The sequence below is a fragment of the Haemorhous mexicanus genome, chromosome 18, assembly GCF_027477595.1.
Source record: "Haemorhous mexicanus isolate bHaeMex1 chromosome 18, bHaeMex1.pri, whole genome shotgun sequence".
Classification (NCBI taxonomy): Eukaryota; Metazoa; Chordata; class Aves; order Passeriformes; family Fringillidae; genus Haemorhous; species Haemorhous mexicanus.
In genome coordinates this window covers 7,296,920-7,318,875 of record NC_082358.1, presented here as the reverse complement: position 1 = coordinate 7,318,875, position 21,956 = coordinate 7,296,920, and the positions used below count along the sequence as shown (strand labels likewise).

General features: G+C 52.0%; 1 protein-coding gene across 1 annotated transcript in view; it reads right to left on the bottom strand.

Annotated features, from left to right (window-relative positions):
* JPH2 (junctophilin 2) overlaps positions 1 to 21,956 on the bottom strand; it is a 31,596-nt gene that overhangs the window by 2,633 nt on the left and 7,007 nt on the right. The window contains exons 2-5 of the mRNA XM_059862573.1: positions 20,305 to 21,088; positions 6,234 to 6,352; positions 2,117 to 2,907; positions 805 to 902 (exon numbers count right to left, since the gene is read on the bottom strand). Of these exons, the coding sequence (XP_059718556.1) occupies positions 822 to 902; positions 2,117 to 2,907; positions 6,234 to 6,352; positions 20,305 to 21,088 (1,775 nt within the window). The 3' untranslated portion in view covers positions 805 to 821. The remainder of the gene's footprint in view (positions 1 to 804; positions 903 to 2,116; positions 2,908 to 6,233; positions 6,353 to 20,304; positions 21,089 to 21,956) is intronic.

Here is a 21,956-nt window from a genome sequence, read left to right as displayed (position 1 = left end):
AGACTCAAAACATGACAGAAAGCAGTGCCCAGCAGAGCAGTTTTGTCACCCAGGAGGTCCTGGGAAAGCAGCCCAATATCCTCACAGGGGCTTAGAGGTGTCTCTTGTGTCATGTTCACATGAGGCTTAAGGGTCAGGCTCAGCCTTGATGACAGATTTTGTTTGAAATATTTGAGCCCAAGACAGAAGTCTTGTGCAAATTCAGGACACTTTCCTGTCTGTAGGAGTACCACAGGCACGAGAAACCTCACAAGATTTTATTGCCACCAAATCCAAATGTAAGCCCTTATCTCAATTCAAGTGGAAGACCTGAGCAAGCTCCAGTCTTACAGACATCTTGATTTATATTTATCTTTAGTAAAACAATGAAGTAACTGCTGCAGATCTAGTACTGGTGCAATTAGAGCTGCAGTTTTCACAGTTTCACATTTTTTATGTGTTCTTGCATCTTGCTGGTCTGAGTGCCAAGAAATACTGTAATGCACAAGTTAGCTGGAGCAGCCATGTTGAAACAGCAAATAGAAAGTGTTTATTGAAGCATTTGCAGTAAACAAATTTCAAATTTAACATCATACACTCTTGCAATGGAATTCTCACTCCATGAAACATGTCCATGGTACTCGGAAGGCAAAACTATACGGTGGGACTGTATCCCACCCACACAGTTCTTGATTTTGAGAAAATGTATGAAATAATGAAATAATTTCCTGCAATAATTTTATGACATTTTATGAAAAGTGAGTCAACCTTAAAACATCCAGTGACATCTACAAATTGAGGATAAAATCTCATTCTGCTTCTTACCTTGTTCAAGAGGCTCATCATGTCAAAAAATGTACAAATAGGATGGCCAGACCAATGTTCAGTAAGATGACCATGCAGATCACAATTGTGTTAGGTCCCTGAAGGAAAAACCCAAAACAGAGTATTACACACCACAGCTCCATATAGACATAGCTTGATTCTGCTGCTCAAAAATACCACAATCACCCCCTCCCAATGCACTGAAATCTGGCACTTAACCATCAGCCTGAATTTCAAACTAGTGGAATGTTTATCCTACCCTATTCCTACTTCTTCCCTGCAAATTCATTTGAAGGATGTCAAATCAGGCTTCTTTTGCAGCTAAATTAGATTAAAGGAGACCCTGACACAGGAACATGAACTCCTGATCCCATGTCAGGCTGCTCCTCCCAACTCTCTTCTGCATCCACATTGCCTGTGTTTGTAAACTTGTCATTTTTAATATCATAGAATCATAAAATGCTTTGGTTTGGAAGGGGACCTTGAAGATCATCTACTTCCAAACCCCAACAAATGAAACCATGTGAGATTGCTGTAATTTCAGACCAAAGTATTTCCAAGCTGTGCTTTTCTAAAGTCACATCGGAATCATTCACGTCCAAAGGACTGCAAGATGGGACTCAGAGGGCTAATAAAATGTCTGGGTTTCCAGCTGTATTTGCTAAGAGCAAAATTAAGTTTCAGTGACTATATTTTAAACCTGGGAAATTGGCTGGTGATTCAACACCACAGTTCAGCTCATGAGGTGCCCCTACAGCAAAAAAAAATAATGGGTAAAAGAGAAACACACTTGAGCTCTTCCTGGTTTTTTCCCCCAACTTTCACATCCAGGCTGGTTGGTAATGGGGTGGGAAAAGAAGGTGAGAAAAGTGGATAAAATTATTTGGATGATGCCTGGTTTTGCACAAATTTTGAAATACGACTTGTCTGAAAGCATATCTGCCCAGGTAAAAAGAGGAGGTCAAAACAGAAGGTCATGAATGTCAGGGCAAGCATCCAGGCAGGGCAGGCAGGAGAGGGGGATGCCAACACTGCTCCAGCGGGCTCTAGGATCCCCAAAAGAGCCTCTGGGCACCACTTGGCACCACTGCAGCCCCAGGCCCTGAAGTGCCATGGGCTGGCTCATGCTCATGATCTGGTGCTCTGGTGTTTCCCCACTCAAAGTCATCTCCAACAGGCCTTGCTGGGTGCTGGGGAGGAAGAGGCAGGCCCTGGGGGTCTGCATCCCTCTGAGTCCTGCCAGACCTCATGGGGAGCAGTAAAGGAAAGGCCAAGTGGCTCCCAGGAGGCTCCCAGGGACGCCCCACATCACCTCTTCACACTCCTCCGCCTTCTGTGCTGCCACCACTGCCGCCGCCTGGGCCGGGCCGCGCTTGGCCCCTGCCTTGGGCTCCGTCCGGCCCGGTGCCCTGGCCTCAGTCTTCCTGTCGGCCGCGGGCTCGGCCCGGCCCAGGGCCCTGCGCTCAGGGCTGGGGCGCGGCTGCGGCTCCTTGGGGCGAGGCGGCTCCGGCTTGGCCTCCGCCGCAGCCGATGGCTTCTCCTCACGGCCCTGTGGCGGGCCAGGGGTGCCCCCACGGCGCTGGGGCTCCCCCCGGGGCTCCGGGGAGGGCGGCTCATTCTCGGGGAACTGCTCCTCCTCATAGTCCGTGGCGGGGGTCACCGGCGACGTCCGCACGGCGTAGCTGTGGTAGCCCTTGAAGAGCTCGACGTCGGGCTCGCGCGCCATGCGCTGCAGCGGCCCGATCTCCATCTGCTCGGCGGGACGGCCGCGGCCCCGCGAGGCCGGGCGGCCCTCGCCCTCGGAGGGTGCCGGGCTGCCATCGCCCGCCTGCCCGCCCGCCTCGGCCCAGCTGCCCGGGCGGAGGGCCCTGTCCTGCCGGGCGGCCGCCTTGGCCCGCTTGGCCTCAGGAGGGGTGGCGGCAGGGCTGGGGGCCGGGCTGGCGCGGGGCTGCGGCTCCTCCTGCTCGTGGAGCTGGGGGCTCTCGGGGGGTGTGGGGGGCGGCGGGGCGGCCTCGGGCCGCGGCGCCTCCTCCTCCATGTTGACCGCGTGCTCCGCGTTCTCGATGATCTCCTGCAGCAGCTTCCGCTTCTGGTACTCAGGGCCTGCGGAGAGAAGGGCTGGTGTGAGGAGTCACTCCGGGATGGGGGACAGCGGGGTACCCCAGTGCCGTGGTACCGTCGTGGCTTCGAGAGCTGTGCCCCCAGCAGCAATGGGTTTTGGGACCATGGTGCAAGGGTCCAGGCTGGAGGCTGGGAGAGGAGCAACTCCCAAACCAGACCCTGCTGCCAGGAGGAATTTCCTCCAGGAACTCCTGAAGACTTTAACAGATAAGGTTAAAAAAACCAATTAAAATCTGCAGCACAGCTTCATGCGGTCACACAGATGGATCATGCTGGGGCTAAGGAGAATACAGCGCCCAATGAATTTTGTTTATTTTTTTTATTTAATGGCTGGGAAACTCTTCCATGTGGCTTGCTTGGTGTCAAATAGCATGGTAACTTCACAGGGTACACAGGATGACCAGTGTCATCAGGAAAGGCAGGGTCCCCAAATTATCTATGTGCCATCCATCATGATAGGAAAAACATGTTTCTTTTCTATGGAACAGGGTTGGAAGTTATACAGCCCTCTTGTCTGCCCTGAGCTCCATAACAGCAGCAAAATTACCAGGCACCATCATGAAAGGTGACTCAGGGCTTCAGATTTCATTTTGGCCTCATCTCACACACTGACTTGTGAGTTCCTAGCAACATTGCCTCACTTAATTTTTCACCTATCATTAAATCTTTACTTCTTATTAACCCTACTGCAAATCGCAGCCCAGCCTGGGCCAGGGGAATTCAGACAGAGCCTGACACTGAAAATATCCACCAAAATGCATCACTAAAGAACTGGGAATATCTTGTGGAATAACAACCCCCCACAGTGCTCCACGTGCTGAGATGTGCTGGGAGAAGGGTCCCCACACATCACCGTGATGCTTACAGCAAGTGAGAACAAGAAGAGCATCATGCTCCTCTTGTGCACTGTGAGGTCGCAGAGCAGCCCCTTCGAAAGCAAAGCACCTGCTCCAGCCTCATTCTGCTGAACCCCATAGATGCTGATGAGTGCAGATGCACAGGGCTTGCTCTGTGCTCCTGAACAATACAGATCCTGGAGCCACACTGTCTATGGCTGCCTTAAGGTCCCTCCCCTCATCTCCTCCATCTCAAGGACTGATTCAGACCTGAGTCTGGCTGGGAAATTTGGCTTGGTGCTCCTTTTGCTCTCATAAGTCAGTCGTATGGTTTGCACCCTGCTACCTCCTATCCATTCAGGCAATGTCTCCACTCGGAGGGGCAGTGGGGAAAAGGAGGGCACTGATTTCAGCTGCTCTGCTCTGCCTGCACACTCCTGTCAATCAGCAGATGACCCATTCAGGGCCGTTTATTTCTGGCTGCAAATGAGTTATTTGGAAGCCATTTCAACAGTTGTTCAGACTCCTCAAAATAGGCTGCCTGCAGCTCCAGGCTCCTTGCTCTCTCCTGCTGCTTTCTTCTCTTCCTGAATAATTTACAACACAAAAACCCCCCAGCTGCCTGGAGGGCACACACTCACCTACCAGCCTTCATTTCCCAGCACTTTTCAGCAAGGGTTTTGGCTTATATCCTTCTCTAAGTTACCAGGGAGGATACCCTGAAATTCAGGGCTCAACAAATATTTAGGGATATGGGCCTTGCTGAGCAGGATTGCCTGTGCCAGACACAGCACGGTCAATCTGCCAGGACAGCAGGGAGAAATACAGCTACCAAACACAGCTGGGCTCTCCTGGCTGTGTGAGCAGCAGCTCTCAGTCCTAGCAATATCCAAGGCTGGACTACTGTCTGTTTGTTCCTGGATGGTGCAACTGTGTGTGAAGAGATATATTCTTGTGCACTTTGGGAATTTAAAGGTTTAATAGAATCATAGAAGAATAACATGCATCAGGAGCTTAGAAGGCCACTGAGAGAGGCCAGGACCCAAGTGAGGCCCTACACAACAGCAGCAAGAGGATCCAGCACTTGAGGAGCCAGGAGTGGAGGCCAGGCTGCCCCAGCTGTTTTACAAAGACTGTTTCAATTGTCTCATTCAATTGCCATGGGTGGAAAAAATAATCTAGCTAGATGTCCAAAACCTCCCCATAGGGATTCCAGTTCCTTTGTTTCTGTTCTATAAATACCCCAGCGTGCAAAGGGTGACTGTAGAGCTGTGAGTGGCAGCTGGTGGGCTTATGTGAGGATCAAACGACATTTACCCATTGTTAAATGAAGTGCCATGGGCTGGCTCATGCCCATGCCTGGGTGCTCTGGTGTTTCCCCACTCAAAGCCAGCTCCAACAGGCCTTGCTGGGTGCTGGGGAGGAAGAGGCAGCCCTCCAGAACAGCGTTTTCCCAGCTCATTGATGCAGGACAAGGCGGAGGAGCAGGGAATTTAGGAAAATCTGTCAGCATGACTCTCCCCAACCAGGCACCAGCTCTGAGCTGTTCCCATTTCCCACTGTGTGCCCTGTGCTGGGAGTGGTACAGGAGATGCAAAGACACCGAAATCAGAGCAGGGGCAGGTGTCAGGTTTTGCTGAGCACGAGTCAACCTTTGGCTTCTACCCCCAGTTTTACCACTGTCGATAGTCCCTTGTGATCTTGCCTCAGTAACCATGGGACACTCACTCCAGGTAATAAATCCAGAAAATGAGAAAGACAGAATGAAAATGTAGGCACTTGGAATTTTATTTTCTGCTCTGTTATTACCTTCTCTCTCTGTAAAGGAAAGTTTTCCAGGAAGAACATATCTATCTAACTCAGTCCAGGGAAAAGTAATGGCATTCACAACGCTGATTCTAATATTACACTTTTCATCTACTAATCCTCAGTGCTTGGTCTCACAGAAAGAACCTCCCAAGTGTTTACCCAGCCAAATAATTAGCAGTGATACTAACAAATTAATAGAGAATCAGGAAAAAAGTATTTTGTATTAGCTGCTTTCTTATGGGATATTACAGCCCCTAATTAGCAGTCTGATTGTTCTGAGGCCCCACAGGATACAGGTTTGTGAGTTAATGTGCAACACTGTTCCCAGAAAAAGCCACAAGGGATGTACCTACAGGAGAGCTGCAGATAGCCCTGAGCTTGCTGCCTGTCCTGCCTGGTGTTCTGGGGGCTTCAGTGTATGGAAAAGCATGAGAAGCTGAGAAACTGTGGGGTTTTCCTCCAGGCTATGGCAACACAGTGAGTAAAATAGTGGTGTCAGGAGGACAACAAATCAGCCAGGACAAGGGGCTGGCTGCAATTGAGCAAAAGAGGATTTAGGATAGACAGGAGAGAATTTTGTGGAGTTATTAAGTAGGTGAAGCACTTGAACAGATTCCCCGTGGAAATTGCAAGACCCCTCTTGGAAGATGCCTCTGATCCTACCTGGCTGGTAGAAGTCTGGGGAGAGCTCCCTGGCCATCATTCTGGCTATGCCTGATTCGTTGTTGGCTGCCTGAGCTGCCTGCTCAGACCCTTCAGCCTTGGCTTTGGCATGAGCCGTCCTGCAGAGAGAAGAGGGGAGAACAGTGAGCACCCTCTGAGCCAAGGTCATTCCACTCACACAGCAAACCCTGGCTGCCACCAAAACTGCATCAGCCCAGCTGGCATAATAACACTCAGGATTTGCCCACATGGCCCAAAACCCTACACTCAGGGACAGAAAAAAAAAAGAGCAGATTTTCAACATGGAAGGGGCCCGGATGCTCAAGGGTAAGGTGGAAAGGCTGCACGTAGGGAACAGGGCAGGTGTATTTGCAAATGTGAGCATGTTCATGTTGCAGTGAGGCAGCAAGCACTACAGAATGGGCTCCTTGCTGCGCTGCTCAGAGGAATGATCATGGCATCACACAGGCATGGTTGGTGGCTGAACTCCTCTGTGTGTCACCAGCCCTGAGCTGCTGCACCTCGCCAGAGGCAGTGTGCCCCTGCTCAGCACACAAGATGGGTTTTTCCAGAAATTTCTCTCTTGCAGCTAACCAGCAAACAACATGCCTTGCCCAGGAGCTCCTTTACTCACTGCAGGCTGACAGGCTGATCTCACCAGAGCTATTGTCTCCCTCTCAGCCTGGCTCTCTGAGTCCTTTCCACTCCTTCCCAGCACATCTCCTCCTTGCTCCATAGGGCTGCAGGTTTTGGGAGTTATTTTACTGGCCGGCTGTCATATTCCTCACATGCCTCATGCTCGGGGCCCTGTGATCTTCCTGCTAAAAGCAGGGATGGCTTTACAGCCCAGCTGCTCACAGTCTGGGAAGGAGCTGACTTCAACCAGCAACGCTGCACCTTAAAAATAAGGGCAGGTGAAGAACAGTATATTCAGCTGCTTTGCTGCACTCAGGTCTTACTGAGAGCTGCCTTCCCTGTGCTCTCACTGTCAGATTTTCTGGCTCCTTATATTCCCCATTTCATGTACAAATCCACATATTTTTGTGTGATAAGCAGTTAGCATTCCTCCAACTCCAATTCGCCCTAAATTACAACCTTTAATGTGGTCTTAGGGTGTCTGACAAGCCTTTTTCAGATGCAGGTTGGTATCTGGTCATGTTTAAGGACAAAAAAGGAGGGAAGATACAGTTCTCATTCCTGCAGTTAAAACACTCCAGAGGAATTTTTGGGCAGTTAGTCATGAAATGAGGATTGATTCCTTCCCATTAAACTGAGATGCAGTAGGCAGACAAGGCAAGCTGAAGTCTGAATACTCAACAGGTGCAATGAAAAGATGATAGAAATGCTGTTCTGAGACCCTTTCAAGGGAGAAGATACACACATATGCCATTCTAAGTAGCTGCAGGGAAAGAACTGAAAGTAGGGCATCAATCCCAACTGACACAGGCAATAGTGTGACTTGACAAAGGGCCAAAAACACTTCTCAGGGCCCTGGGATAGAGAAGAGGGTGCAGAGCTGCTGTGGCTCAGCCTGTCCCTGCCTGGGATGACATCCCACTCTGCTGGAGACATGATTCACCTCCCTGCCCACACTCACATGTTATCTCCCTGCTTTCTCTGCAGGTTGAGCTGCCTGGGATTGCAGTCATTCTTGGTCTTTTTATCCAAAATTATTACAGCTCCTGGAAAACCCAGAGACATGATGAGGCAGAAAACAGCATTTTTAGGCTGCTGCTTGCAAGCAGGGGGTCTGAGCCAGTTCTGAACAGAGAGAGCACCTCCTTTTTTGGTAGCATATAATCAGCGTGATTAATTCCACTATAATCTGGCAGGGGCCAAGGGGAATGTGTCTGTGCTCTCCATGCCTGGGGGATCAGAGTGGGCTGGGTGTGCAGTGCCTGGGGCACACAGCCTGCCTGGCGCCGGCCCCAGGGAAGAGGCTTTCCAAGGGAGGATCCAGCTCCTCATCCTGGCAGGACGTGCTCCAGACCCTGCCTTTGTCCTGCTGCTCCTGAAGGACAAGATTCACCATCAAGAGATAAAATTCTCCCTTTCAGTCGCTCTCTGAGCCAGGCAGATGCTATCCTGACCAATTCCCAGCCAGACAATCACCCAGCTGGCCCCAGCTGGAGGAGCAGCAGGCAGCTCCTGGCAAGTGCTTTCCTCAAAGCAGCACCCAAAGAAGTAGTCTGGAAGTGCACTACATGTGGGGTCTGCTCTCACTAGTAAGGACAGAGCTGGACATGTCACCAAGTGGGTGCATGGCTCCTGCATGCTCAGCTCTCTCCCAGCACCTGGGGACAACACAAGAGAACAGGGCTCTCTTGTGGAGGGCTGTGAGCAGCACGGCATCCCTTGGTGCCTGGGGATGCTGCAGGTTGAGGTAGCTCCCAATTCCTGCAGGAGAGATGGCAAGACCAAGAAGATCCAGTCTGGATTGCAGAGGCTGCAGTGAGGATGCTGTGGGTGGTGGGGAGCTGAGCCATTGCTGTGAGACATCACAGCCCCAAGGGTAGCAGGGCTCTGCAATGAGGGGTGTGAGGGCAGGGACACTCTGGGGTACCTCCTGGGCTGCACACACAGAGTGGTGACAAGAAGCTGAGCAGCACAACTTTGGCATTCTGCACTGCCCCACAACAGCCCTCACTCTGTGGGACACAGCTGACCTCTGCTCCTGTCCCCCTGCTTGCAAAGTCATCCCTGAGGTGTTTGATTTGGGGGGCTATTGTCAACATAGCTGCCCTTTCAAATCTGGCAGCTCCAGCAGACCACACATTAGCCCTGCTGGCATCCCAGGAGAGCACTGCTCTCCCAGCCAGCCTGGCCCCAGCAGGGATGCTGATGCCCTGTGCTGGGTCCCTCCATTGCTGAGATCATTAATCTGGCAGTAGCCAGGTGAGGAATGTTTGGCTTTCAGAGACACAGCATGGTGTCTGAAGTTCATCTTCCCTGGCTGAGCTGCACATGCCAAGGGCACCAAGGGATGCAGTGCTGCTCGCAGCCCTCCAAAAACCCATACTGAGGGTTTAGTAGCACTGTGACAAATCCCAGCCTAGAGGAAAGGGTCCAGCCATAACAATAACTTCTAGCTGGCCTCGAGTATCCCTGAATTTATTATTTATCTGCGTGGCTGGCAGAGCCCGGGAGCTCAGCACAGAGGAACTATTGGCCCTGGCAGCAAAGCAGGAGACAAATGCCAGCCACCCTGGGAGAGCCCAGTGCATGTAGCACAACAGCCTGCCCCTGGGGTCTGCCAGGAGAAGGAGCTAAGGAAAGAAAAAGTCCAGGGAGGTTTGAGAGTATCAGGAAGGTGATTTCAAACCCCAGAAGTGAAATATGCAAGAAGAAAAATTTCTTCCAAGGTTACGATCTTCTCAAAAAGCAAAATGAGCTTTCACAAAAAGGAAATACCAGCCTTGATAAATTTGATGCTATTCAGGCACACTTTAGTCAGGGCCACACTTTTTTATTTATTGCTGTTGTGTTTTCAGCTCCTAGTAACTCTGCAAAACAGCCCCTGCAAAAACCAGCAGAGGAGAAAGTCTGGAGATAGAGGAGCTCAGCAGGAACCGAAACACAGACCCAGGGGCTTTAGAGCAGCCAGCAGCAGAATCCAAAAGACCCTTTTCAAGGCAGCACTGGAAAATGAGCCACGAACAATAAACACATCCAGCTGGAGGAAATAAACACAAAGAGGGACCTTTACAAACCCACACGAGTGCTCCCGTCCCAAAAGACAGTGCTGCCAGGATGAGCACTTCCCAACTGCACCCTGAGCCATCTCCCTGGGCAGTGCTGTTAAAAATAGCTCCGGTGAATTCTTTGCAAGGAGGAGCAGCAGCTCGGAGCCGAGCTGAGGGGAGGCATGTGGGCAATGTCTGCAGCCCCTGTCCCAGCCCTGCTGCCACTGCCTCCCGGCTGGATCACAGCAGCTGCCGGGCTTCACACCCCAGCAGGGTGGGAGGGTTAAATGCATCTGCTGCTTTATTTGCTCCTCTGGCATGGCTCTAATGCTCTAATCGTTTTTGTACTAGTGCAGGACAGAGCAGCACTCCTGTCCTTCCTGGCCATCTCCCAGAAACACTGCCTGAATCATTCCTCCAACTGCTGCTAAAATCCCCCAGGGACACACGAGCCACAGCTGAGCACCGCGCTAACAGGTGAGGCCCAGCCCCAGCCAGCACCCCAGCTCTTTGGACAGTTTATGTGGTTTTGCACATCCACATTGGATTAGACTGCAAATGAAATTGGAATTAGCAGGGAATACTGCAAATACCAGACAGGGCTGGGGTGCCTGAAGATGCAGCAATGACCTTGCAGCTAGAAATAGGGGAAGAGTTCAGCTCTCTGCCCTCACATTTGCTTATTGGGGGAATGTCAGACCCGTCCAGTGCTGTCCTTCCTTCTCCAGGGTCCCCCTTCTCCCATTGATTCAGCAAACCCTGAGCAAGGACCAACTGAACATGCCTCCAGCCCAACCCATTCTATGATTTTATGATTCTTGCCATTCTTGATATTAGGAGCTGTCTAGAAGACCATAAACAAAATTCATGAATCACTTCTAGGAAGAGTCTTCTGCTGAACTTCCCTCTCCTGGAAACTGGCTTTTCCACTCCCAGCCAAATAAATCCCTGCTCCAGCATCCAGCAGGAATCATTTTGTCCTTCTGAAGAAACTTAAAATAATTGTTTGTCTTGGCAGGAATGTTTGCAGCACTCAGAAGGGATCAAAGGAAAGCTGAAGAAGTGTTTTTGTTAATGGCAACATGGTCCCTTCTGAGCTCACATCATGAAGGGCAAGAGGACACAGACCTGACCAGCACACACCTGGGCTGGGGCTGGGACTGGGACTGGATGACATTTAGAGGTCCCTTCTAGAATTCTATGATTCTACATCCTGACCAGGACAGAACTTTCTGGCTTCTCCATTTGACACACCATCTTCATATTTGTGTCACCTCTCTAGCTGGAGCATCCCTTTCTTCCTGCTCAGTCCCAATCCATCTCCTTTGTGTCTTTCCCTCTGCCTCCACATGCACACAGATACAAGCAAAACTCTGCTACCCTCATTTGCCTGTAACCATCCCACTGGACTGAAATCCCCTCTTCGGTTCACCTCTCATGCCACTTTCCCTGCCCTCAGTCAAACCCATTCATCCCATCCCATGGCTGTCCTGCCCCAACAGACAGATGTACCATTCATGTTCCTTTTGCTCTTTTTGCTTCATCACTCCATCACATGGAGTGCATGTACCCCCTCCACTTCCACTCTGAAATCCCTGGGGTGCATGAGCCTTTGCTGCTTTATAATATCGGCTCCGCACTTGCAAGGTGTGATCTAAATTATGAAATAAGCAAAAATCAACACAATTTGCATCCTAAAGGAATCATCTCCATACTACTGAAGCAGAAAGCCAAAAAGAAAAACCATCTTGACTTTGCAGAGCAGTTTATAAGATGCCCAAGGCTTTTCCCTCTTGGTACCAGCACTTACACAATAGTGGTAGCACTTTGTACATGCCCAGGATACTTGGCTGGATCAATCAGACCTTTTCTCCTTCCTTCCACAGAAAGGGCACGACCAGGCCATTCAGCCCAGAGAAAAGCATCCTTTTCTATGCAGTGCTTTAGGAGCACAAGCCTGGCAGAACTCCCTGCCACCTAACAAGATCAGCCTTTATGATTACTTGGTGAATTTTTAAAATACCGAAATGTTATCCTTAGCTCTAAATAGCTCTGAGCCACTTGCATCTTTCACTGAGGGATACTTCCCTTTGGAACAGTTAAAGTAATATTAATCTTTCATCAGACAGTTCTGCAGCTGTCTTCAATGAGAGGACAACCTACTCACCTCCACATACAGGAGGATCTGCCCCATCAGTCTCTGCCAGCCTGAGTGCCCGGGGAGCTAAGTGGTCAGCAGGGCCTGGCTGTGCCACCCTGCATGGGAGCCCATGGGCTGTGAGGAGTCCATGGGGCTGGCACAGCCCACAGCTGCTCTCTGTTTCCCCCACAGCCCCAGGATGCAGCCAGCAGCTGCCCAGAGCTGGCTACAAAGGGAGCAGAGCAAGCCAGAGCCTGCCAGCTCAAAGGGCTGCTGGCACCAGGATGACACCATGACCCAGGGACACGACACCACGGGCAGGACAGGCAGCTCCTGGCCCTGCTGGAGCCTGTCCTACCAGCACAGACAGGCCAGGAGCAGCCTGTCAGAGCATCCACAGAGATATTTTTGGGAAAAGAGGGATTTGCAGCTGCTAGCTGGACCCTCTCCTTCTTCCCCTGGTTTTCAGGGCACTCTGCTGATCTGGGTGCAGACTGAGTGGAGCCCCGAGGAGCAGAAGCAGGTCCCTCACAGCAGCACAACCTTGGGGCTCTGCCCAAATGCCAGTGATTTATTCCAGCTTCCAGAACACCCTTACCAAAGGGGCTCAGCAAATGCCCTGGGGCTGAAGGACCCAGATTGCATAGGTGCTGTAAAGATGTTTTGATGCACTAGTCAGTGGGATAACCCAGTTCCTTTCATCTTGCAGAAGTACCTAATTAAATCAGGGTCCTTCAGCCTTTGCATCCATAAGAAGAGTGAGCTTTACCAGACTGCCGGATTCACCAGCATTAAAATGGGTCAGAAAGTCTGTGCTTTCATTCTAAGATTGTTGTTTTTTTCAACCAGAAATCTTAGCACCTTCGAAATCAAATGTTTTTCAGATTTCAGTAATCCAAACCAAAGAGTGAGGAACTACTGAATCTGTTTCGTGAGGTTTTTTTTCCCAGTCAAGAAAAAGAAAAGTGGAATTTATTTACTTTTTAGGAAATGAAGGTGTATTTCCTAAAATATTGCATTTGCCCAAAACTCCTGTTACTTTTCAAAATTTAAAGAAGGAGCCTTTTTCTCCCAGACCTGTAGGTCTCTTGAGTTGTTGTTCACAGATCTGAGGTCCAGGAAAAAGAAGAGATGGAGCTGGGAGGGCACCAGCCTACATCCCAGGCTTCAGTGCCTGCAGCTCCCATGCACCTGTACCCAAGGCTGCTGAGGACATCCAGGCAGAGGGGACACCAGGTCCCTGCCAGCCCTCCGTGAAGAATCATCACACTGTGCAGGACAAAATAAAAAAACTTGGACTGAGAAAGCCAAAGAGCTCTGGCTCAGCACCAGGATAAGCTGAAAAAAATGCCCTTCCTCCAGGAGAAGGGAGGGAGGGTTTCTGCATCGCAGGCTTTCTATTTAAATTGGACGTTTTACTTAAATATTATTTCTTTTTCAAGATAAGGCTATTTCACATTCCACTGAAATGAGGATAATCTCTGAGCAAAGCATGGTTGAATTCAATGATTTCAAAGCCCAGCTCCCTGCTGGCTGATTGCAAGCATTTGGATGGGAGTCAGAGCCCTCTTGTTGCACGCAGCAGCAGATCAATTGAATGAGATGCTATCATTTTCTACAGTCATTTTTGCAGATTAAAGTCACACTTCATTTTTCCTTTCTGTGTTTGTAAGCTGTTGAGATAAGGATTTCCCACAAGGTCAGAATGAACAGCCCATTAATTCCACTTTCCCTGCCTGGCTGGCTATCTGAATTGTACCCATCCCTAGGGCTGCCATCCTGCCATCCCATCTCTGCTGCTCTTGAGGGGATCCCTGCAAGACAGAGTCTCACTTGCCTCAACCCTGATAACCCAGGAAGCCCTGGAGAAAGCTGTGTGCTGTCCAGCAGATGCCTCCTCCTTGGAGCTACTGAAAATCCACGCTCCCTCTTACCCTAATAAGGCATGAAAGTGCCTGAGGAAATTCATGTGAGGTGGGTGGAAAGCAGATAAAGCCATGCAGCCTCCTCTGGAGTCAAAGCACATCCCGTGTAAAGAGCACGGTGGGCCAAAAATGTGTCAGTGCTGGAGCTGCAGCCAGCCTGGATGAGGTTGTTCTGGGAGAGGGCTGGAAGAAGGGGGTGAAGGCATCACACCATCACTCAGCCACTGACACTGAATCCCTCCAGCCCACAAAGCCTCACACACAGCCCCTCTTTGTGGGGGGACACACTGTGGGTGTTCTGCAGCTGGGGTGGGTGTCTGATCTTGGCTCTGGACCCCAGCACTGGGGCTTGCTGTCCCCATGGCCACACTGGATCAGGAACAGAGAAGAGCTCACCCAAACCCTACAGCCCTCTCCCTGCATGGCTCCAGTGGAAGGAGGATTAGGCAGAGGTTTGAAAACAGCAATATTTCTGCAGAGCTGGAGACTGCTGTGCCACACAGAAAGTGGGAGAGTCCCAGCCCTGGGCTTCAGCTGGTGCAGAAATAGATGCCAGCAACTGGGCTCCTATTAAGCAAGGGTGATGAAACAGGATTATTCTCTTTATAAACACACCAAGCTCTGTGTGAAACATCTTTACTGGGACAGCAGAACTGAGGAGTGTCCCCTCAATGCTGTGTTCTGGCACTCAGCTGTAGCAGGGAGCCACGTGGCTGCTCTTGCTTCTCCCTGTCCATGTGCACACTGACTCTCTGAACCCTGTCCATGGAAGTTCCAAGCTGCAGATTCCCATTATGGGGGCTGTGAGGTAATCAGAATTCCTGCAGCAGCCAGAATACTGAGCCATCAAGGAGAGCTGTGCCCAGCTCAGGCCACTCCACTGCCTCCAGGTGTGGTTGTGCCTTGCTAGAAGTGACCCTTCCACTGCACCCCATGGGGAGGTGAGGGGAGTCCTTGGTTCCCCTGCACCTCCTTGCACTTGTCCCCATGAGAGCTCAGGCTGTGACATCTGTGATCTTTGCTGTCTGCAGAAATGCTGCTCACAACTCTTGTGTCTCTCCCTGGCAAATAGCAGCCAGTAACCCACCTGGGGTTGGGAAAAGCTCTGCCCATCTCCTGCCTGCTGCTGCTTTCTAATTACACACCCAAACCTCACACTCAGAACTGTGGAGTCCTGGAGCAGAGAGATTGTGAGGCTGGGAGAGCACAGGAGGCTCAGTTGCTCCCTCCTGTCCTGGCAGGGCTGTCCTGAGCCACGGCTGCTGCTGCTGCCCACTCTCACAGGGTGGCCATGAGCATCATGCCCTCCTCTGGCTTTAGACCTAAAGGTCTAGGAATGTGCTAATGCCTGTGCCTCTAGCTAAAAGCATATTTTAAAAAAATCATTTTGCTTTTTCAGAGCAAGTCCCAAGTCTGATTCAACAGACCTAAAATCCCAAGTCTGAAATCTGGCTTCAGGGAAGCTGAGCTGTGCTGTCAGCCCCGGACGCGCCAAGGCCACTGTGGCCACCAGCCCAGCACTGCACTGGACACACAGTACCCCTCACCAAAAAGGTGTCTGGGGAAGATATCCCTTTGGTTTGCCCACTTTCCCCACCATGAGCCTAAACCCCCAAGAGCAGCGAGGACGAGGGCAGAGCTGTGCCAAATAAAGCACCTTCCCCGTGGGAGCGCGCAGCCCAGCCCCAGCAGCGTGGGCTGCCCCAGCCCCAGCTCTCAGCTGTCACACTCAGGCCACGCTGATAAAGCCCTGCTCTGCCTGCCCTTATTTAGTCAGGAGCCTGTGCTGACTGCAGCGATTTTGGGACGTCATTTGCACCACAGAGCCGCGTTCCCCAAGGCGACGCTCGCTGCTGCCCGGCCACGCAGCCTGGAAATGCTGAGCGCAGGGAGACGGCGGCGACCCTGCTGGGAGTGCAGCCAGGCACAAGAGCCTTGGAAAGTGATACAGGAGCTGCCAAGTGCTCTTGTTGTTTGAAGGGAGAGCTAAGATGTGCCCCAAAGTCAGGGGTATGGGTAGAAAACCAACTTATGGATAGAAAACCGACTGAGGCTTCAAAACCAGGCAACAGCTCACACTGAGCAATGCCCATGGGCTGGTGACATCAATTTAATGCCTGACACTGGAGCTCTGTTGTGCTTCCACACAGCCCAGGCTCACCCTAATGAGCAAACCCCACTGAATCAGGAATTGATGCCCCACACTTCAGAAAAGAATATAGAAAATCCTACAGATACCTACAGATACCTACTGATATTACATTAAAACAAAAATAAATCCAAAATGTATTCGTACTTGTAGTTGTACTCTCCACATATAAGCTACACAGGAGCTACAGGGCCAGAACATGAGTACAAACTAGAGAAGCATAGCAGCCATTATAGTCTCGAATATCTTGCTTTCCTTCTGATCCCGTGACATCCAGCAGATGTATCTGAGGTGCTCCTGCCAGGACATGCACCCTTCAAAGGATCTCAGAGCCTGGCCAGACCCGTGCCTTGCAGGACACATGGCCAAGTCCCTCCATTGATTTTGGTCCAAGTCACTGGGAAGCACAAGCATGTGCAGAAGCAGACGACGTCAGATACTGCTGCAATGGGACAGAGGTGGGATTTGCAGTATTTACACTCATTTTGTCCTTAAAAAGCACCAGAGAGAAGGAAAACCCCTGTAAAAGTTGCCCAGCTACTGAGCACACAGGTTTCAAAAAATCAAAGGTTTCCCTGCAGACAGTCCTGCCCTTCCTCTTGCTTTATTTTGTTTAATTTTATCTTAATCTAAAGAGATGAAAGCTGACTATTTTCATGCTTCTTCTCCCTGTATTCTGTGGGACCATCCTCCCCACCTGACAGGCAAACACACACTGCTCCCCAGGCACAAGGAGCATCAAGTACCCAGGGTACTGAGCACCCTATTCTGTACCAGCCCATGTGCCCAGAAAGCTGCAGGGCAGCTGTTGCACACCTCAGCATGGCTTTGAACCAGCTCACTCATAGCCTGGTGGCAGCTGTCCCCTCCTCACAGTCCTGCAGCCAGTTTGTCTACTTCATCTCCTGGGAGGTGAAGCCTGTGATCCCAGGCTCTTCCTGTGCTCCCAATCCACCCCAACTTTTTTTCAAAATAGTCCCCAGTCAGGATGGAGTGGGGGAAAGGGGAGGGTGGAGGGACAAGCAGGTGCCTTCGCCTGGCACTGCAGGAACAGCCAGGTCCCAGCTCTGACAGGAATCCCTTGGGGTCCCAGCAGGACAAGTCCTGCAGCACCAGCAGTACAGGGCAGGGCTGATGAACCCTCATGGTGTGTATTAAGTGTGTTAACTCCACATCCATCTGTGGCCACCACTGGGCAGGAGTAAAGCCTTGTCTGCCAGCTGCCACAGAGGCTGCATTCCAAGATGACTTTTCTCCTGAGTGAGAGCAGCCTGGGTGAGGATTCACACTCCAGCTTCCATCAACTCCATCCCTCCAGCTGATCCCCAGAGCTGCTGAGGGATGTTCCCAGGGTTTTTACCCAACATCTGAGCAGCACCAATGGGCTTTGCACGGGGTGAAGCTGGCTGACCTGGATGGGCTGCTCAGGAGAGCATGGCCCCATGCCAAATTATTTCCACTGAAATAATGAAAAACAGAGCTGTTCTCTCAGCTGGCAGTGAGATGATGTCCTCAGCTTCTTGCACAACTGGGAAAGCAGCTGGATTGCCAACCCAGGAAGATTCAGGAGGGAGCTGAGGAGGCCAGGGGAGCACTGAGGGGCAACAGAGGCAGCAGGACAGGCAGTAGCTGGCACTGCCCGCAGCTCTGGCTGGAATACCAAAGTGAAACAGCATTGTTTCACTGGGATAGGAGCTGTGAAGCACCCTCAGACATCCTCGGAGCAGAGCATGGGGCAGGGGAGCTTTGGTGACTGCACTGATCATTGTCCCTGGCTGTCACTGCTCTCCTGCCCAAAGCTCCCAGGCAGGGCACCCCTCAGTGCTGCTGCCAGCCCCCAGCCATGCACCCCAGGGCTCAGCACGTGCCTGGAATTCCTGCGGTGCCACTGGCCCAGGCAGCTTCCAGTGCTTGGGCTCGTTTTCCTCGGAATTTCTATCCCTAAAGAGCCTTTTATGGTGCAAAAGGGAGAAATCTGACCTTCTCCTGGCATTTCACCCCCAGACAGCAGGAGGCTGGATGCTACAGCAGTTTAGTTCTGCAAGGGGCTCCCCTGAGTGCCACAAGCAAATGAAACTGAAACGTCCACATACAACAGCACAGGTGTGCAGAGGTAGCTGGGAATTCACACAGCCCACCTGCTGTGTCCTGATAATTAGTGCCTAGTAATAATCTTACATACAGAAATGTCATATCTTCCCCAGGAAAGGATGGGTGTAGCCTCAAAGGCATTTTTTTGGGGTAAGGGACAGTGCCATCTGAGGAGAAATGTAAATGCTCCATCTAAAAAGCTCCACCTCACAAGTATGAGTTCAGGCAATGTTAATGATAGTGCAGACCTTCTATAAACTGTAATAATCCATTTTCACAATCTGTCTGCAATTACTCTGCCCTGGGTGTGGAAATTGAGGCAAGGTTCAAGGCCAAAGCAAAAGTTGTGGCAGACCTGGGGTTTAAAGTAAGGACTTTCTCCAGGAAAAGTTATGTAGATTTATTCTCTACCACAAATCTGAGGTGAAAGGAGGTGGGAGGAGAGCATGAGTCAGATTTACAGAAGGCATCAGGTAGAGAGAGCAGCTCTGCCCTGAGCAAGATACACCAGGAATAAACACTGATGGCAACGCTGAGTTACAGTTTACAGGACAGGCAGCCTGAATTCCCCTCTCCCAGCGGGTCCAGCTCAGCTGGAAGCTGTGCTGCAGGAACAGGACTGGGGTTCCACACTGCCAGCCAGCACAACAATCCCTTCCCTGCCCAGCAGCCACACCACTGCAGGGTCTGCTGGCTGAGGGCTCCCTGGAGGAAACCAGCTTCCTTCCATGTCTTATTTCCTCCAGCTCCAAGGTTTCCTTAATAGGAAATTATTCCCCAGCTGCACTGGGGAGGGATGCAGTCCCCCGCCAGGGCAGCGGGTGCATTCCAGCCCCTGACTGAAAACACTGCAGAGCCGCTTTTGATCCAAAGTGTAAATAGTGTATAATAAAAAGAGGTTTGTGTAAACCAGCCAAGCTCTTGGGGAGCAGTGTTTGCAGCTCCAGCCTCCTTATTCACACCATAGCCACACGCTTTTCCCGGGCACAGCAAAGCTGGTGTTGGGCTGAGCCTGCCCTGCCAGAAGGATCCAGGGCCCCACGCCACCCCAGCCTGTTATTTTTATCCTAGCTGGCCCTGCATGGAGCTTCACTTGCAATCCTGCTGGGTTTTCTTCAGTCCCTGAAGCAACTGGGTTTTGATTAAAAAAAAAAAAAAAAAAAAAAAAAAGAAAACAATCATGCTCCCCACAAAAGTTTGGAGAAGAAATGTCTGCCAGGAGAGTAAAGTGGGGGTTTCTCCAAGGAATGGAATGGGTTTGGGAACAGGTGTCCTTCTTGTTTATTTCCCTCCTCTGGTTGATAATGAAGTTAACTGATAATTAAACAGGAATTAAAAGGAGTGAGACAGGACAGCCATGAAGTCACAGCCACTGCCCAGAAGTTGAGCAAAGCCTGGGCAAGGTGAGGTTTTCTTGGTGAGGTCAGGTGAAACCTCAAGGACTGTTACAACCACATTTCCCCAAGGAACAGGAAAGGAGCGAAGGCTCCCAGATCTCTGTTCTCTGCCAGGTCAGCTCTGAGACTGGCAGGAATGCTGCAGGAGGAGTGTGCTGCCAACAGCTCAGACACAGGCAGGGATGTGAGCTGGAGGAAGAGAATTTCCCGTGCCCTTTCCAGGCAGACCCTGAAGCCACTCTTATTTCCTCTCTCCTCCATCCCAGGAGGGACAGTGGAGCAATTACACTCAGCTGCTAAAACTGACAACCCTAATGCATCCCACAAACATTACCCAGAGCCACATTGGGGGCTCCAGGGCTAAACTGTGTTCTGCTGCAGCCACAGTTTGCCTGGGACACGGCTGGTTGCTCATAAACTTGTTGGATTTATCACCATCAAACCCTCTGTTTCTCAGGCTGCCCCATCAATGCCCAGTGGTTCTGACAGCAGCATCAAGGAGCAGCCTGGATGCTCCCCATCCTGCTGAGTGCCAGGGCTGGTAACAATTTCTGCTGTCCAGCACCTCCCCTCTGGACCAGGGCTGCAGGGGGACAGGAGAGGGGATGAGAAAAAGGCCAGCTCCCGAACACATGGCATGGGGCCATCCCCACGGGAACCTGCGTGCCGGAGCTCCAAGCACCCACCTGGATGCCGCAATCTCCGACTTCTGCCGGGCAATGGCCGCGGCCCTCTGAGCCCCCTCCACGCTCCTGTCCACCTTCTGCCGGATCTTGGCGCTCTTGAGGGGTATCACACGCTTCTTCATGCCCTTGACCAGGACATTGTGGCGGTACTTGCCCTCCTCCTTCTTGCCGTCGGGCAGCGTGGTGCAGCCGTAGCCGTGCCGCAGGTTGTCCAGCCACTCGCCCTCGTACTTGAGCCCGCTGGAGCGCTCGCTGACGCCGAAGCCGGCGCGTTTGTCGTTCTTCCACTCGCCCATGTAGGTCTCCGTGGTGGTGGCGTCGATGTCGGACTCGAAGGGGGTGTACTCCTCGCCCTCGGCGCCCTCGCCCAGGCTGACGGTGGAGGTGGCATCGCTGGCGGCCGAGCTGATCCCGCTCTCGCTCTTGAGGAAGCTGACGCGGCTCTTCTGGCTGGCCAGGGATGACTTGGACTCGGACTTCTTCAGCTGGCCCAGCAAGGAGCCCCTGCGGAAGAGCCCCCCTTTCTTGGCCTTGCCGGCCTCCGCGTCCGCGTAGAGGCTGAGCGCGAAGCCGCCGCGGGTGATGGTGGGCGAGAGGGGCAGGCTCTCGGCGTTGGCGGCGGGCGAGTCCTGCTGCGGCAGGGTGCCGTTGCTGTGCTCGCTGCGCAGGGAGGACAGCGAGGTGCGCAGCGGGGAGCGCACCACGGAGGCCATGCCGTAGGGCACGCTCTGGCGCACGCCGTAGCCGTGCCGCATGCCGTTGGTGAACTGGCCCTGGTACGTGCCTGCGGGAGACAAGACGGGCAGCGTGAGAAAGCGCCTCGGTCCTGGCACAGCGAAGGGAGCTGAGCTCTGGGGCTGCGCTGAGCCCAGATCCGCTGGTGCTCACCCGCATGCAAAAGCGTCAGTGCCCAGGGAGCAGAGGACAGCAGCCCAAGAGGCTCTGCTGGCAGGTGACCGCTGGTTGCAAAGGGACTCAGGCACCGGGGGACTCTTTGCAGACCCACTTAGTGTACGGGATCTGGATTTTCATCCAGAGAAGACAGAGGGAGGCGGCCCCCAGGGGTGGATTTTAGGCTGTGCAGAGGGTGGCAGCAGCCCCAGAGGGCATGTGAGCTGCAGCGGCACATCTGCCCTTGGCTTGGTGACAGTCCCTTTCAGTTCTGCAGGCTGTCCCTTGCAGGCTGCCAGCACCACCTCTAGACCCCTGAGTCAGGATCCCACATGTCCACGGACTGCCCTGATGCCTGAAGCCACATCTCCTTGGCACTGATTTATGGCTTCTCTGAGTTCCCATGATCAAGGTTTGTGCCACACTGCACAAAGACATGGGCAAAAAAGGGAGAAAAGCAGCCTCTGTGTGGGGTTCCTTCAGCTCTGCCCCAGAGAGCAGCACCCCACCCCACTCCTCCAGACCCAGCCCAAGAGGGCAGATGGTGTCATATGATGGGAGACACAGAAAGGATTGTGTTCACCATGGCCAGGGCTGCACCTTGGGTACAGGACCCTGCTAAGAACCAGCAGGACTTTGGCAGTGACACCTTGAAGGACTGTGCCACTGCTCCTTTCCAGATGCCCTGATCCCAAAAGTGAGCACATTTGCAGGCTCCAGCAGAGTGGAGACACCCACTCTGACTTTTCTCATTAGGATGT